General features: G+C 31.6%; 1 protein-coding gene across 1 annotated transcript; it reads left to right on the top strand.

Moving 5' to 3' along the window:
- The first annotated feature begins 2796 nt into the window (after positions 1-2796).
- On the top strand, positions 2797-14394 carry LOC126781626 (cilia- and flagella-associated protein 57). Its single transcript, XM_050506559.1, has 22 exons — positions 2797-2861; positions 3464-3613; positions 4408-4687; positions 4772-4888; positions 5330-5487; positions 6215-6327; positions 6423-6528; positions 6611-6752; positions 6942-7146; positions 7225-7442; positions 7520-7668; positions 7931-8345; positions 8427-8567; positions 8668-8808; positions 9009-9152; positions 9226-9457; positions 9531-9724; positions 10682-10778; positions 11244-11413; positions 11550-11729; positions 13201-13395; positions 14269-14394. Exons 1-22 carry the CDS (start codon positions 2797-2799, stop codon positions 14392-14394), a joined length of 3738 nt encoding a protein of 1245 aa, XP_050362516.1.
- The last annotated feature ends 163 nt before the right edge of the window (positions 14395-14557 follow it).

Raw genomic sequence — 14557 nt, 5'->3', positions numbered from 1 at the left:
GGCACCTCCTAAATGTTAACATTCCATGATTTTAAAATCATATTTTGACAAGAGTATTGGAATTATAAATAATTCAAATAAAAACATTCAATTTATTACAAAAATAAATAAGAGGGGGCAGTGACCTTGTTTTAACTTAAGTCTTCATAACAGGCGACAATTTATTGAAGATCTTTTGTGCTCTTCTCTGACGAAGCATTGTTATGGAACAGGATAGGATCAATTGCATTGTGACATCAATTGCACTTCGTATCGCCAATTCATTGACTCGGCCACTTATTAATGGATGTTATCATTACTTATGTTGTGTAATGAAATAGACTCTTCATATTTGTACATCCTTGTTTATTTTATATAAACTGTCTTACCTCCACTCCACCGCTTTATTTGATAATAATAAATAAAGATTTTATACCATGGTATTATTTTAATGAATAAAATAAGTAACTAAGTAAATCTATAATAATATTATGAAGAAATAAGATTGTATTTAATGACGAAATTTTGATGTAATGGATAAAATCAAACTCTACTAAAGCAAATTTAAAAAATCTTTCACTTACAGAAAGTTTTATTATCAGCGAGTGAAATAGGGTAGCTAATTTTATTTAAAAAAATAAGAGAACCTTACGAAAACTGCAATAATATAAGATTTAAAAAAACGCTCTTATTAGTAATATTTCTAAACTTGTACATTATGTTGACGATAGGAACTGACGAAACAACTGTTCTTGAGCACTTCCGGATCTTCCGGAATTAGCTATTGTAAAGATTTTTCAAAATATATCTATAATTTGACCATGAAAGAAAAGAAACGAAAAGAAAAATTTTACTGGAGATAGAGCTTTGTGCAAGCTCGTCTGGGTAGGTACCACCCACTCATCAGATATTCTACCGCAAAACAGCAGTACTTGGTATTGTTGTGTTCCGGTTTGAAGGGTGAGTGAGCCAGTGTAACAGGTACAAGGGACATAACGTCTTAGTTCCCAAGGTTGGTGGCGCATTGGTGATGTAAGCGATGGTTAACATTTCTTACAATGCCAATGTCTAAGGGCGTTTGTTGACCACTTACCATCAGGTGGCCCATATGCTCGTCCGCCTTACTATTCTATAAAAAAAAAATGAAATTTGATATTATACACATTTATACATTTAGTATATATTATCGTCAGTGCAGTCGTCCTCTCAGAATATTTAATTCGTTTAATATATCTTACTGTCACTGACAAATCCATAAATATAACGTAAGAGTAACGTTTCAAAAATACGTTATGCTCCGATCAATCAGCTGTGGATCTAATACAAACCTAAATTCTTATAGTTACTAATAGTAAAGAGAGTAGCTGACCTCATTTGGTAGACATAAGTATCTATGACATCAAATATAAACTAAAATGTATTCATGTTGAGTAAGCTTTAAAAATATTTAAGAGGACGAACGAACTTCGTGATTGGTCTGATGGCTTCAGCAATATTGGCAAAACCATTATCTAAAAAGTGTGTGTTGCTTTCATATTTCGTTAGTGATGGAATTATTCGTTATGGTATTAGCAGTCCTAGCGTTTGGCTCCCCTTGGCTTCATGCTTTGTGAATGTAAATATTCGATTTTCGAATTTTTGTAAGAACTAGGAGGGATTCTGAAAAATTACTATGTTTTAAATGACCAAGTAAAAACATTTCACGTTTTCACTGCACAAAAATATTTATACATACATACTCTCATTAAACAAGGCTGCGTAAATAAAGTGTTTGAAACCAGGACAACTGAATTATGCCGAAGCCTAGATTAAACATGTGAAATAAGTATAAAAGTACTAATTGTATCTACGATATACGGTTTCTTTCCTCGATCTTTATAACTTGTTAAATACCTATTGTGTTCATAATGAATTGTCTGGATATAATTTTTGTAACTAATGTATAACATCTTTACTTAAATGTTTTATAATTTTCGCATTTTTTCTCCGTTTCGTACCGAATTCTTCCGAACTTGCCATTAAGTATTTATTACTTTAATATAATAAATAACTTAAATAGTTAAGTAATTGTAGTTAAATTTATATATAATTTACCGTTGATTAATTATTGCAAAAATACGTTTTTATGTAATGTCCCGTGTAATACGACGGAGGAAACAGCAAGTTACTTCGGAATTGCAAAGAGGATGCTCTACTAAAGATGACATTGAGCACCAATCAGGTAGAGTGGAGATAAATGGCGTTTCAAGTCTAAGCGCTGCGCATTTTTTAACTTACAATAGCATAATTTTTAATCGACTTAATAAAAGCGGCTTGTGCTTTTTATTTTAAGTATTTAAATATGAACTTACATTTGAAAACCGTCTGCTAAACAACATTTAATTACCCTTTAAGTTATTTATTCATATATTCGTTTTAAATATGTCTTATGTACAATATTTTGAAACAAAAAAAATTTATGCGAGTTAAAAATTTATCAAAATCACATGATTTGATTTGAAGGTAAATAATTAAAATTAAGAGGTATTGAACAGTTTTCCAATCTTTTACTTTATCGCTTTAATTCGTTTTCGATTTCCACTACTTATAAGAATATTTTTTGCCTATTATTTTTGCATGTGGCTTTATTTTAATTTTTGACAAAAATGGAACATAAAATTGACTTAAATCAAATATGCCGTGTCAAACATTTAACAGTTACCATAGCAACCATAAACAATATATTGTTTTTCAAACGAGTATCGATGAAGCTGTCTATAATTTGATAGTGATTTCACTTCTATATACAAGTTTTCCTTAAAGTTGTAACATAACATAATGGGAACTAACACTCCTCCTAATATTTCTGCACGAATATTTTATGGCTTAAGAACAGATATTCAGTAAGTAATTGTTTCTAACTTAGCAATCAATTTTTTTGAGGATAGTTAAATAGTATGAAACTATTGTCATCGATTTTCAATTGCATTATTAATAAATACGGTACCGCAGTAAAGGCTATAAATATTTATAACCGATATTTGGTTAACGAAGTTTTGGTACCACGTAATGTCTTAGAGGTAGGTATAGTAAAATTTATCAAATAATTATAGTAAGAAAAATGGCTTTGTTCGTGTAAGTATAAAACTCGTCAAAATCAACCAATTTCTATAACTTCTCTCGAGATTTGGATCGTAGTGCTTAAAGACATGAAAGAGTTCACAAATCACCCGGTTAAATATGGTTGATTAAATATACACATATAGCCAAAACTACAGACTAAAGTAATAAAATTAATAACATCTATTTATTTTATAACATAAGCATCCAATAAGAAAGGATATTTGGAAATTTCAACTTTAATGTACCAAATTATTATTGTTTTGACATTCGAATTACATATTCATATTAGTAAAGTATGTATTATACTAAAATAAATAGAAGTATTATAAAATCAACGATTAAAATTAATATAAATAAAAAATAAAAAACATTGGATCTACAGGTACAATGCTCACTATATGACAGATTCGGAAATTATCTATCCTGCAGGAGGTGTTATTGTGATTCACAATCACATTCAGAAAAAGCAAAAATTCATTCGACTTCAAGACAAGCACAAACCAATTAAATCTATAGTCTTAGCACCAAACAGGTAATTATACTAATTATACTCTATTATTGTAGCTGTTTTTCCTTAAACCAATATAGTAATAAGCAAGGAAAATGTAGAATAACGTTCATTTTAAAAACTAAAATAATATATCGATACTGTTTTCTTTTCCTTAATTTAAGTAAGAACCATATTAAACTACACTTTGAAAAGTAATATTATTGTTGTGATTGAAATTAATCTCATAAGAAAAAAGTACGAGGCTTATATTATATCACGCTGCAACTGTGAACTTTGAGTCGTGCTTAGTTAGGAAAGTTAACTCCGACGCACACGCTATAATAACGCCGAAGTTCAGTCACGGGTCCAGTTCAATTCATCAGTCAAATCAGCAACTTGGATTTTAACCTATAAACATCGGCTTCGATCGTTATTTTTTCTTTTCTTAAATGTCCAACTCAAATCAATATTATTTATGGGATAGAAGTACCATCTGAATTGATAAATACAACAAAATCACAATTATCATCAAATGAAAAGATCGAAACAAGCATCAAGGTTTATTTTGAAGGGAAAACAAGGCATTTTTAAAAATGATAATTATATAATAGCTATAAAAATTGAGAAAGTGTTCAATGAATCGAAAATTAATAGTTCAGAAAACTTCTCATTTTGTTTTAATAAAACTTTTGGCAACTTGTTGAACCGAAGACGGTTCAAATATTAGGGGTATAATGTTTTACATGGCTATTTTTTGAGATAAATTATGGACGAAATTTTGTCATCCTTCGTATAATGTCTTATTAATGAATCATTTAAAATTAACATAATTTCAGGCGTTGGCTTGCTTTAAATGAAATATCTGAAGAGGGTCAAAAGCCAATAATAACAATATATGATCTCACCACTTACAAGAGACGTAAAATATTAACCGTGCCTTTCGAAAATTCGACGGCTTATGAGTTCGCATGTATTCAATTTACATACGACTCAAAATATTTGGTGGCAATAACTGGCGAACCGGACTGGTATTTGTATTATTATAACTGGGACAAGGGAAAAGTGGAGAGTCATGCCAAAGCTCAAAATCCCAGCGGCCAGGGAATCGTTGAAAGCGTAAGAATTATTATTAGCTTTTTACTCTTACATATTGCCTGTTTAAAGATGATATTTGTGTGGTATATTTAACTGTGTTATTAGGTGCAATGTAATCCGTCAGACGCAACGCTTGTGGTTATAACAGGTCCATACACTTTTCGTATTATGAACGTTTCTGAAACTGTATGGCGTCAGTGGGGCTGGTGTAAAGCTGAAAATGTAAGTATACATACTATGTTATAATAATGGGGTTAGAAGAATAGATAGATAGATCTGAAACTGTGTTAAACTAACATATATATTCTTATGTATTGTTTTGTTTCTTCTTTGTTTATTTGTCTGTAAGAGCGGCATTGAGTTATCTGTCTTAAAGGGAGGAAGCGTTTTTATATTAGACACTGTGACATTAATTTTTTTGTAAATGTAAACAAGATGGATCAAACTGACATTATTTTCAAATTACTTTTGTTTCACTTAGTAAAATATACTTATTCAATATAATAAATTGAAATAAATTTAAATGTTTAAAACTTCGAATTGTTGCCCTATATGTGGTTTAAAAATTAATGGATAAAGACATATTCCTAAAATATTTTAAACAACATCAAAAATCTTCAACATTATAAAAAAAATACAATACATTTAAAATTTTCTTTGTAGATAAATATTACCAGCTGTATGTGGTTAACATCTGATCGTATTATGTTCGGAACGGATACCGGAACAATTATGATAGTAGAAAACGGCGAATTGCGTCAAAATTTTATATTTCGGGCGGCTGATGTTATAGAGATGTCGCTTAAAAAAACCGAAGCAGAGTAAGTATAACTTGCGTTGTTTACGTTTATTTTATTGAATATTAAATGGGATATGACGAAAACGTTTATTGTTGACATACTTTTAATATAGGTAGCCAGACTAGTAATCGGGCTGTCTGATGGTAAGTTCTCATCATCACCCATAGACATTGAACCTATAAAAGGTCCCTTACAATACCAATGCACCACCAACCTTGGGAACTAAGATGTTATTGTGAAGTGATTCACGCAAATTCTATTAATCAAATTGTATATTATGCAACATTGCATGATTATATTGTAAATAGTATAGTAATCATTAAGTATATATTTATAGCTTATTATATCAAATTAGAAAATTAAAGGTATAAACTTTCTAACGTATTAGTTTGATAAAAAAAATATATTTATTCTAGTAGTAGTAGTATTTACAACTTTACAAGAACTTTTGAATCATCAATTGAACTTTTCAATCAGTCATTAGAGAGGATTAGATATTACATTAAATATTAATCTATCAATATAGATGGATATGCTAATGTAGATTCTACCGAGAGTCAACCGACCCGCCTAAAACCTAAAATTAGATTGATATGATAAAAAAAACTAAACATATATTTTTAGAGATTTAAATACATAAATTTTCAAAATTGTAATACTTTTTACTGTAGCTACTAGCGTATTATGAGGGTGCGCAAATTTGCACGTAAGAACGTTATGTTACATTTCAAATTATATGTTACTAAAGGTCAGGTGAAGGTGAAAAATCTAGTTCAGCCAGTGCTGAAGGTACTGCCAGTGAGACCGGAATTGTCGAAACAGAAAACTACCCCGTAACGTGTTTGGTTAATTTTACAAAAGGTAACTTTATAAATTAATATATACATATATAATTTCAAAGACAATTAAAATGTGGTTATCCTTGATAGATTTTAGTTTTTTTTTTTCATTAATAGGATTCGCTTATGCGTGTGGACAAGGTTATGTACATATGTTTGAGAAGGAAACACCACATAATTGGCGTAAAAGGAACTTATTTCGAATTTCGAAAAAATCATACAAGTAAGTTTTGTAAACAAATTAAAAGATAAATTGACTGAAAAATAAATGAGTTTTCATATAATTTTTTAATATTATTTTATAGACATACCCGAGAGCACCCATTGTGGTCACCACTCGACGCTATTCAGCATATAACAATAGATCCTAATCAAGAAACACTTCTTATCACAACTCTCAGAAAACAACTGTACTACGTCAAATTGTTTGGACAACACATGCTTCAGGTATTTTTAACAACAAGGGCTATTACAAAACGCTAGTAATTTTCCAGCACTGCTACGATGGTCTCTTAGGAAAAGTGGACTTTTCTTATTAATTTGAAAGTAGAGTTATTATTTTAAAGCAAACCAATTTAAAAATGTGGAATTATAATTCATAAAAGTATTATTAATTACTTTTTTCTGTCTTTGTAGAATCCAGAAATATCATTTACAGAACTGGGTCCAGCGATGCATTATGGTCGAATAAATTCTCTTTCGATGTGCGCTTGGAAACCAATATTCATGACGTCAGGTGAACAGGACAAGAGCATACGAATATGGAACTACATGACAGACGACGTGGAATTGATTAAATTATACCAAGAAGAGATACATTGTGTATCTTTACATCCTACTGGTGATAATAAAAAACCTTATCCAGTTACTGAATTTAGTTTATAAATATTGAAACGTATATTCTCTTGTATCATTATAGGGCTCTTTGCTATAGTGGGATTTTCAGATAAGTTGCGATTCATGGTGGTTCTGATCGATGACTTTGAAGTTATGCTAGAATTTCCAATTCGTAATTGTAAACGTGCACAATTTAGCACCAATGGTCATCTCTTCGCAGCCGTTAATGGTCAAGTTATACAAGTTTTTTCATCCGTTTCTTTTCAAAATGTTTTTAATTTGAAAGGTCATAATGGAAAGGTAATGTACATTACATTCTGCATTAAAAGTGTAGTCACTAAATTGTAAAATTGTAATTGTGGACGGAAATATTTTAGATTACAAGTTTGGCGTGGTCTGCCCAAGATTTGACTTTAGTATCGTGTGGTACAGAAGGAGCTGTATATGAATGGAATATGTCTTCAGGGCAACGAGTTGGAGAAGTTATTCTTAAAACTAACCAATTTAATGCATGTGCAGTAAATAGGTATTATAATTATAATTCATTTTCGCTAGATAATTATTTATATTATTTATTGTTACAACACAAGAAAACGAGAGTGCGTCTGTGTTTGCACATACTCACTTGGTCACTATAATTTCTCATGCGCAGTTAGCTAGTTTCCGTTCCGAATGACCGCCGTAGCCGGAATCGGTCAGGACGACATCATTCATTTATTATTTTTTAAGGATTTTATTAAATTCATATTTTGTTTATTCAATAAGATTATGTTTGATTATTTTTTTAGCAATGGAAAAACTACATACGGTGTCGGAAGCGATGGAGAAATTAAAGAAATTGGATCGAACACAATCCGTAGAAATTTAGGTTTAATTGGATGCGCTTTGGATACTATCTTATTGTCACGTTCCGATTTAATGTTGTTTATAACTGGTGGTGAAGGAGGTGTCACCGCAGTACAGCTACCACTACTAGATAAAGCAATTTTCAATGAATTTCATATGCACAATAAAAAAGTAACTGGTATAGCTCTATCGTACGATGATCAAACTTTGGTGTCAGTGTCTGATGATTCATCTATATGTTTATGGAGACTGACAAACGCTGAAGGACGAGCTATAGCTCTTGATAAAGATTTTGCATATTCTAAAGAAATTTTAATAAGTAAGAAAGATTTACAAGAAAAAATCAATAGCATAAACGTTAGTAATATATTAAAATACAAAAGAAAATGTTTAGCAAAAAAATGAGGCTATGTATAGTTCAATAAAATATTTTTTTAGCTACTAAGTACAAGAATGAGTGAATTGGAAACTGAACATACTTATCAGCTGCGTCAAGCCGAAGCTGCTCAAGCCGAGAAATTAAAAGAAGTGCATGAAGGATATTGTGCGGCTATTGAAGAACTCAAAGAGAAAAATGAGGTATTACTGTATTACATCCTTTATAAAACATATACTCAATATATAGTAATAATACATATAGACAAATATTTATGCTTATATTAAATATAATTCTTCGTAGCAAATGGAAAATGAACACACTCATGAAATTGGAATGATACAACAAGATATAGCAAAATTACGATCGGGCCATGAAAGAACTCTTCAAGCCTTAGAAGCGGATTTTAATATACGACTCATAAGTGAATACGATCGATATCAGGTAGATTTAAAACGATTTTATTATTATATTTAAAATAAAACATACATTAACGTAACTATTATATCCTTGGCATCTTTATTATTTTTGGTGTTATAAAAGAGACATATAATTGTTTTATTGTAAGTGTATGAAAAGTGATTTCTCTGTGATAAATTACATCAATATTTTAGTAAAAAATAACTTAACTTTACATTATGTAGAGCCTTGAAGATAAAACAGCACGAATGAGAAAAGATTACGAACAACGATTAGAAGATCTAGCAGAAAGTAAGCGACTAGCTCTGAGGCAAATTAATGATATGTTTGAAGCGAGATTAGAAGAAAAAGATCTGGTTCTACAAGAGGTTAAATATAATATTCATTTCCAAATATTTATGTTGTTAATAGTTATTATAAACAACATTACTTATATCTTAGCTACAAGAGCAAGCTGATATGGAAAAGAGAGAACATGAAACAATAAAGACATCAATTGAAGAAGATGCTGATCGCGAAATAATCGAAATAAGAACTGCGTACGAAGTGCAACTAAAGGAAGAAAAGGACGCCAACGTAAGATTAAAAGGAGAAACCGGTTTAATGAAGAAAAAACTAATATCTGCCAATAAAGAAATCGATGAATTCAAACACCAAGTATCTCAGCTTAAGGGTATATTAACCAAAATTTTGTACATATGATGTGTGGTGCTATAAAATATTTTATTGAGAGTAATATTTTTTAGCCGAACATAAGCAGTTCCAAAAAGTGATTTCTACTCTTGAGAGGGACGTAGCAGATTTGAAAAAAGAAATATCGGAAAGAGACGGCACTATTCAAGATAAAGAGAAGAGAATATATGAATTGAAGAGAAAAAAACAAGAACTAGAGAAATACAAATTCGTGTTGAATTTTAAGATAACCGAATTAAAAAATCAGGTAATAAATTTTTCTGTAGTAATTTAAAACCATGGATTGAGATATATGTTTGTTGAACAAAATTTCTTCTTCAGTACAAACGCTTTTTATATATCACATACGGGTAGTACGTGTTTAAAGATAAATTTTATCATGTTGTAATATTTAAGTCTGGGCATATTGCTTAATGCATATTTGTACTATTGAAATTATACAAGCCAATAGACAGAATATGTCAGCGATAATTCTACGAGAGGCAAATGCAAGGCCTGGTGGTAAGTGGTCACCTCCGCACTAATGTGTATAATAATGGGTACTCTACCCACAGACTATACAGTTACGACTCTCGTTCATTCCTAATACCTTCAATGTTCTTGCCATGAAATTTAATATGTTATTTTGTATATCTAACATTGGTTGACTAACCCATCAAATCATCACATTACATGTAAACATGACAGCAATACACGTGATAAGTGGGTGGTACCTACCCATATTGACACGCAGAAAACCCTATCACCGTAATATTGCGTCATTGATATCTTACATTAGTCGTTTTAATTGGTTTGCCAAAATTCATAGCTTGGCTCATAAGTCTGTAATATAGTTATTATTTGTCTTTAGTCTTAAAACTATTAACGAGTTAACTGACATAGACCTCTTATGAAAGTCGAAATGAGGTCATGGACAATTTTTAGTACTTTTTATAGTTTTGACATATTCCTAACAAAGCTGAATCCATGAACAGTAGGTACCTAATTTTCATTTCGGCTATGCATTAGATTGAACCCAAGGAAAATGCAATACGAGAGTTAAAAGTTCAAATAGACGACATGGAAAATGAAGAACTAAAATTGTTGAATACAAAACATGATCTGGGTATGATTTAGCTTTAAAGATTTCGGGTAGATTTTGTTTAGTTACATAATTCGTCAAAAAGTTACAGCTGGTTTAATTTTTCGATCATTTTGACCGCAGATAGAGCCATTAGAACGCGAAATTAAACAGAAAAAGTTACGTATTCTAGAGCTGGAAGTATCTTTAGAAACCCTTCTAAAGCAAAAAGATTTTCGCGGTAATCAAATTAATATTCAGTTGTAATTTTTTTTGAATGTCATTGTAGTTTAGCACACTTATTCATTGATTCTACTGACAGTAAAAGACAAAAAATTCCAGCGTATGGTATGCGTAATTGTATAGTACTGTCCATAATCGTGCACCTGTAGGTATTTGCACATACGATGCACTATACCTCTTGCGTAGTTATCTACGGCCTCACTTATAAACATTTCTAAGCGGCTGATTAGTTAAACACTGATTTCGCTCTTTCTTTCATTATTGATTTGACATTCAAAAGTAAAAAACACATAATTATTTAACTAATCACCCGCTAAACAATAAAGGTCGTAAGTCTTTTGTGATTGACCGTCGCAGTAGAAATTCATCCGGACTAGTTGTAGTATATAAGCGTGCTTATGAGAAAAAAGTTATGATTATTCTTATTTATTTATATTTAATACTATTATAATATACGTTTCAGAACTAAAGATCAGTCAGTTAAACGAGAAGCTGACGTCAGCGAAAAAGGATTTTCTAAACGAAGCCAATAGAAATTTAACATTAAAGAATACTTTAAAGAAAATTAAAATCGATCTTCATAACATGACCGCTAATTTTCAAGATCCGACTCAATTGAAGCTTAGCGTTAAGGTGATATTGTCAATCGTATTTAATCACAAGCACATTACAATTACAATGAAGAGTTAAGAGTAATTTGATCTTCTTTATTAGTAATACAAAATATCTAACAGTTATTTTTATCAATGCTTATGTTATTGTTGCACAGGCACTATTTCAAAAATATGTTGAGGACATAGACTTCGTACGCAGTCGGATCGCAGAGGATGAAGCTATAAGGGAATTCAACCGGCAACGCGATCACCTCGAGAAACAGGTGGCCGCGCTCAAAATGCAGCTTTCCAAGTCTTTAGATGGATCTAAGAGTGATATTAGAAAGATCATGGATGTAAGTAACTACTTGTGTCATAAGAAGTTATTAAATAGTTCACTATTCTATCCGAGAAACACTACTTTAATAATATCAATGTCCTCCAGACCGATTTCGGCCACGGCGGCCAATCTAGAGAGAGATTAGTCAACTGCGCAGGAGATATTATAGTGCACAAGTGTGTGCGCAAACACATGTGCACTCTCTCTTCCCTCACTCTCATATCTCATGGGATGGCAATCCGACACGACCGGAAAGAGTTCAGGCGCAGGACTAATGGCTTTACGTGCTTTCTGAGGTACGGGAGTGTATAGACTTCGAATTTCCAGTACACACTCCGGGATGCTACTGAGAATTTTCTGATAGAAAAACCCAATAACTTTTTATTGGCCCCACCTGGGAATTGCACCCAGGACCTCCACACACACACAGACAGTACACTAGACCAACGAGTCAGACAACAGTACTTTACCCACATTGCAAACTTCATACTAATACCTTTGATTGGAATAGGCTATACATATAGCCTCAAAGGAGTACGTAAAGATATTACCACTATTCCACTTAAATACTTATATTTACTTTACATTTCCTTCCAAAGTTACTGATAACAGCTACGCCGTAACACATAAAGCCATTTTTCACGAATTCTTAATGAATAACATGTCAGTTGTTTATTTGTCTATAATCCTGTTGTGGTTCGAATTATAGTTAAAGTGTGCGATGTACATTCATTGTTACTTTTTAATAAATCAGTACAAAACCTTGTAATTCAGTAAGATCATGAGATGACGTGCATTAAATATTAAGCCACAAATAATTGATAAACGTTGATAACAAATTATTGAATTATTAGATAGAACAATAATTTTATGATAAATAATAATGTAAAAAAATGCTACAATTAATACGAAATTATTACCATTACATTTATTTTAGAATTCATTATGAAGTTTATTACATGGCACCATGAGGTTGGTCGCTCGCTAACATGTTTACAATATGATAGGTATAACAATTAGGAAATTTCGACAAAGTCTATCCGCAACATATCGGAATATCGGTGACTTAATACATATATGCTACTCTGGACGTTTCAATACTGGCACTGTGGTTTATTTTTTTTTGTAATTGTTTTCCTGTCCCCACAGATATGTCAATTTTTATTTTTTTGTTTGTTTCGCTCCGTAAATTACAAATATACTCAAATGTAAATGTATGTATGGTTCGCTAGATATGTTAAGTCGGCTAATTAATTAAAATGCATCCAACAAAAATCAACAACTTCTTTATTGCTATTTTATTCATAACTTCACTCAATTTTACTTTTTTTTGTTTCTTCTGAGAACACCGTGGGGAACCTATGCGAGTTATTGGAGCAGCGTTGGGAAAAATCTCCAACCTTCCCTTCAAAGGGAGAGAAGGCCTTTAACCCACTATCGTTCAGTAACAGTAGTAGTCTAATTGTAAAAGAATTTATATTTTTTAGGAAAACTGTACATTATTAGCAGAAATAAACAACTTGCGCACGGAGCTTAAGTCTACTAGGATGAAATGCTTTCAAATGGAATCAATTCTTGGTCTCTCCGCGCGGTACATTCCCCCCACCACGGCGCGCGCTAAGCTCAAGCACGTAACTGAAGACCGAGAACACCTTGATGAAAAATATAAACAGAAAATTGAGGTAAGGAATCTCATACAGATTGTGTTTTCTTAACACCAGAGACGGTATTAACTTTTTTCCACAGACAATACAAGTTCAGAAATATTTCAAAGGAAAAAAAAAAAGTATTAAGCTCTCCATTTACTTTCCTCCGATATAATATAAAAATACTCATAAATGATATAAAGATTCTGATGCTTATGATTTAATAATAATGTCCTCCAGACCGATTTCGGCCACGGCGGCCAATCTCAAGAGAGATTAGCCAACTATGCAGGATATATTATAGTGCACAAGTGTGTGCGCAAACACAGGTGCACTCTCTATTCCCTAACTCTCATAATCCGATGGGACGGCAATCCGACACGACCGGAAAGAGTTCAGGCGCAGGACTAACGGCTTTACGTGCTTTCCGAGGCACGGGAGTGTACACACTTCCAACTTCCATACTCCGGGCTGCTACTGAGAATTTTCTGACAGAAAAACCCAATAACTTTTTATTGGCCCGACCTGGGAATTGAACCCAGGACCTTCGGGTTTGCGGCCTTATATCAAGCCACTAGACCAACGAGGCAGTTAATAATACTTATGATTTATTATATTATGAACAATGTAAGTCAATATGCTTAAATTGTAAAATCCTAGTTTATTTTATATTCAGAAAATAGAGTAAATTGAGACAAAATATAAACATCTTGTTGATATATTACTCAGGTTAAAGTAAATAACCTTGCAAAGGTCATAGCTTGTTTCCAACCTTGCAATTTTATAGCCCTTCCAATGTATTAATAGCTACATAATTATGCAAGAAACAGTTTTTGCATCATTTAAAAAATCTTTACACAACAAACTATATATTCTCTATTATCAAACTGCAAAAAAACTGAATTTCAGGAAAGAGAAGAAATAATAGTTGCTCTTAAAGAAGAAAACGAACGTCTTCTCAGCAAGGCTTGTTGTGTCGATGACAAACAAAGTGGAGATAAAGAACATGATTTTGGAAATATGGAGCAGTTGTAATAAATGTAATGTTTTAAATTTTAACCGATTTTAATTTTAGAATATTTTAAAAGTTTTTCCTTCATTGAATACAAACACTATCTGAAATATAAATTATTAATTGATTCTTCTATTAAATTTATAAATTTAAATAGGAATGACATACATATGAACTGAATAACAG

Source organism: Nymphalis io, chromosome 1 (genome assembly GCF_905147045.1).
Source record: "Nymphalis io chromosome 1, ilAglIoxx1.1, whole genome shotgun sequence".
Lineage (NCBI taxonomy): Eukaryota > Metazoa > Arthropoda > Insecta > Lepidoptera > Nymphalidae > Nymphalis > Nymphalis io.
Note: the sequence above shows the minus strand (reverse complement) of the source record. Positions and strands in the feature narration are given on the sequence as shown.

Coding starts and splice junctions, on each gene's coding strand:
- LOC126781626 (XM_050506559.1), top strand. CDS start 2,797: ATGGGAACTAACACTCCTCCTAATATTTCTGCACGAATATTTTATGGC. Junction 4,889..5,329: donor GCTGGTGTAAAGCTGAAAAT/GTAAGTATACAT, acceptor TTTTCTTTGTAG/ATAAATATTACCAGCTGTAT. Junction 7,147..7,224: donor TGTATCTTTACATCCTACTG/GTGATAATAAAA, acceptor GTATCATTATAG/GGCTCTTTGCTATAGTGGGA.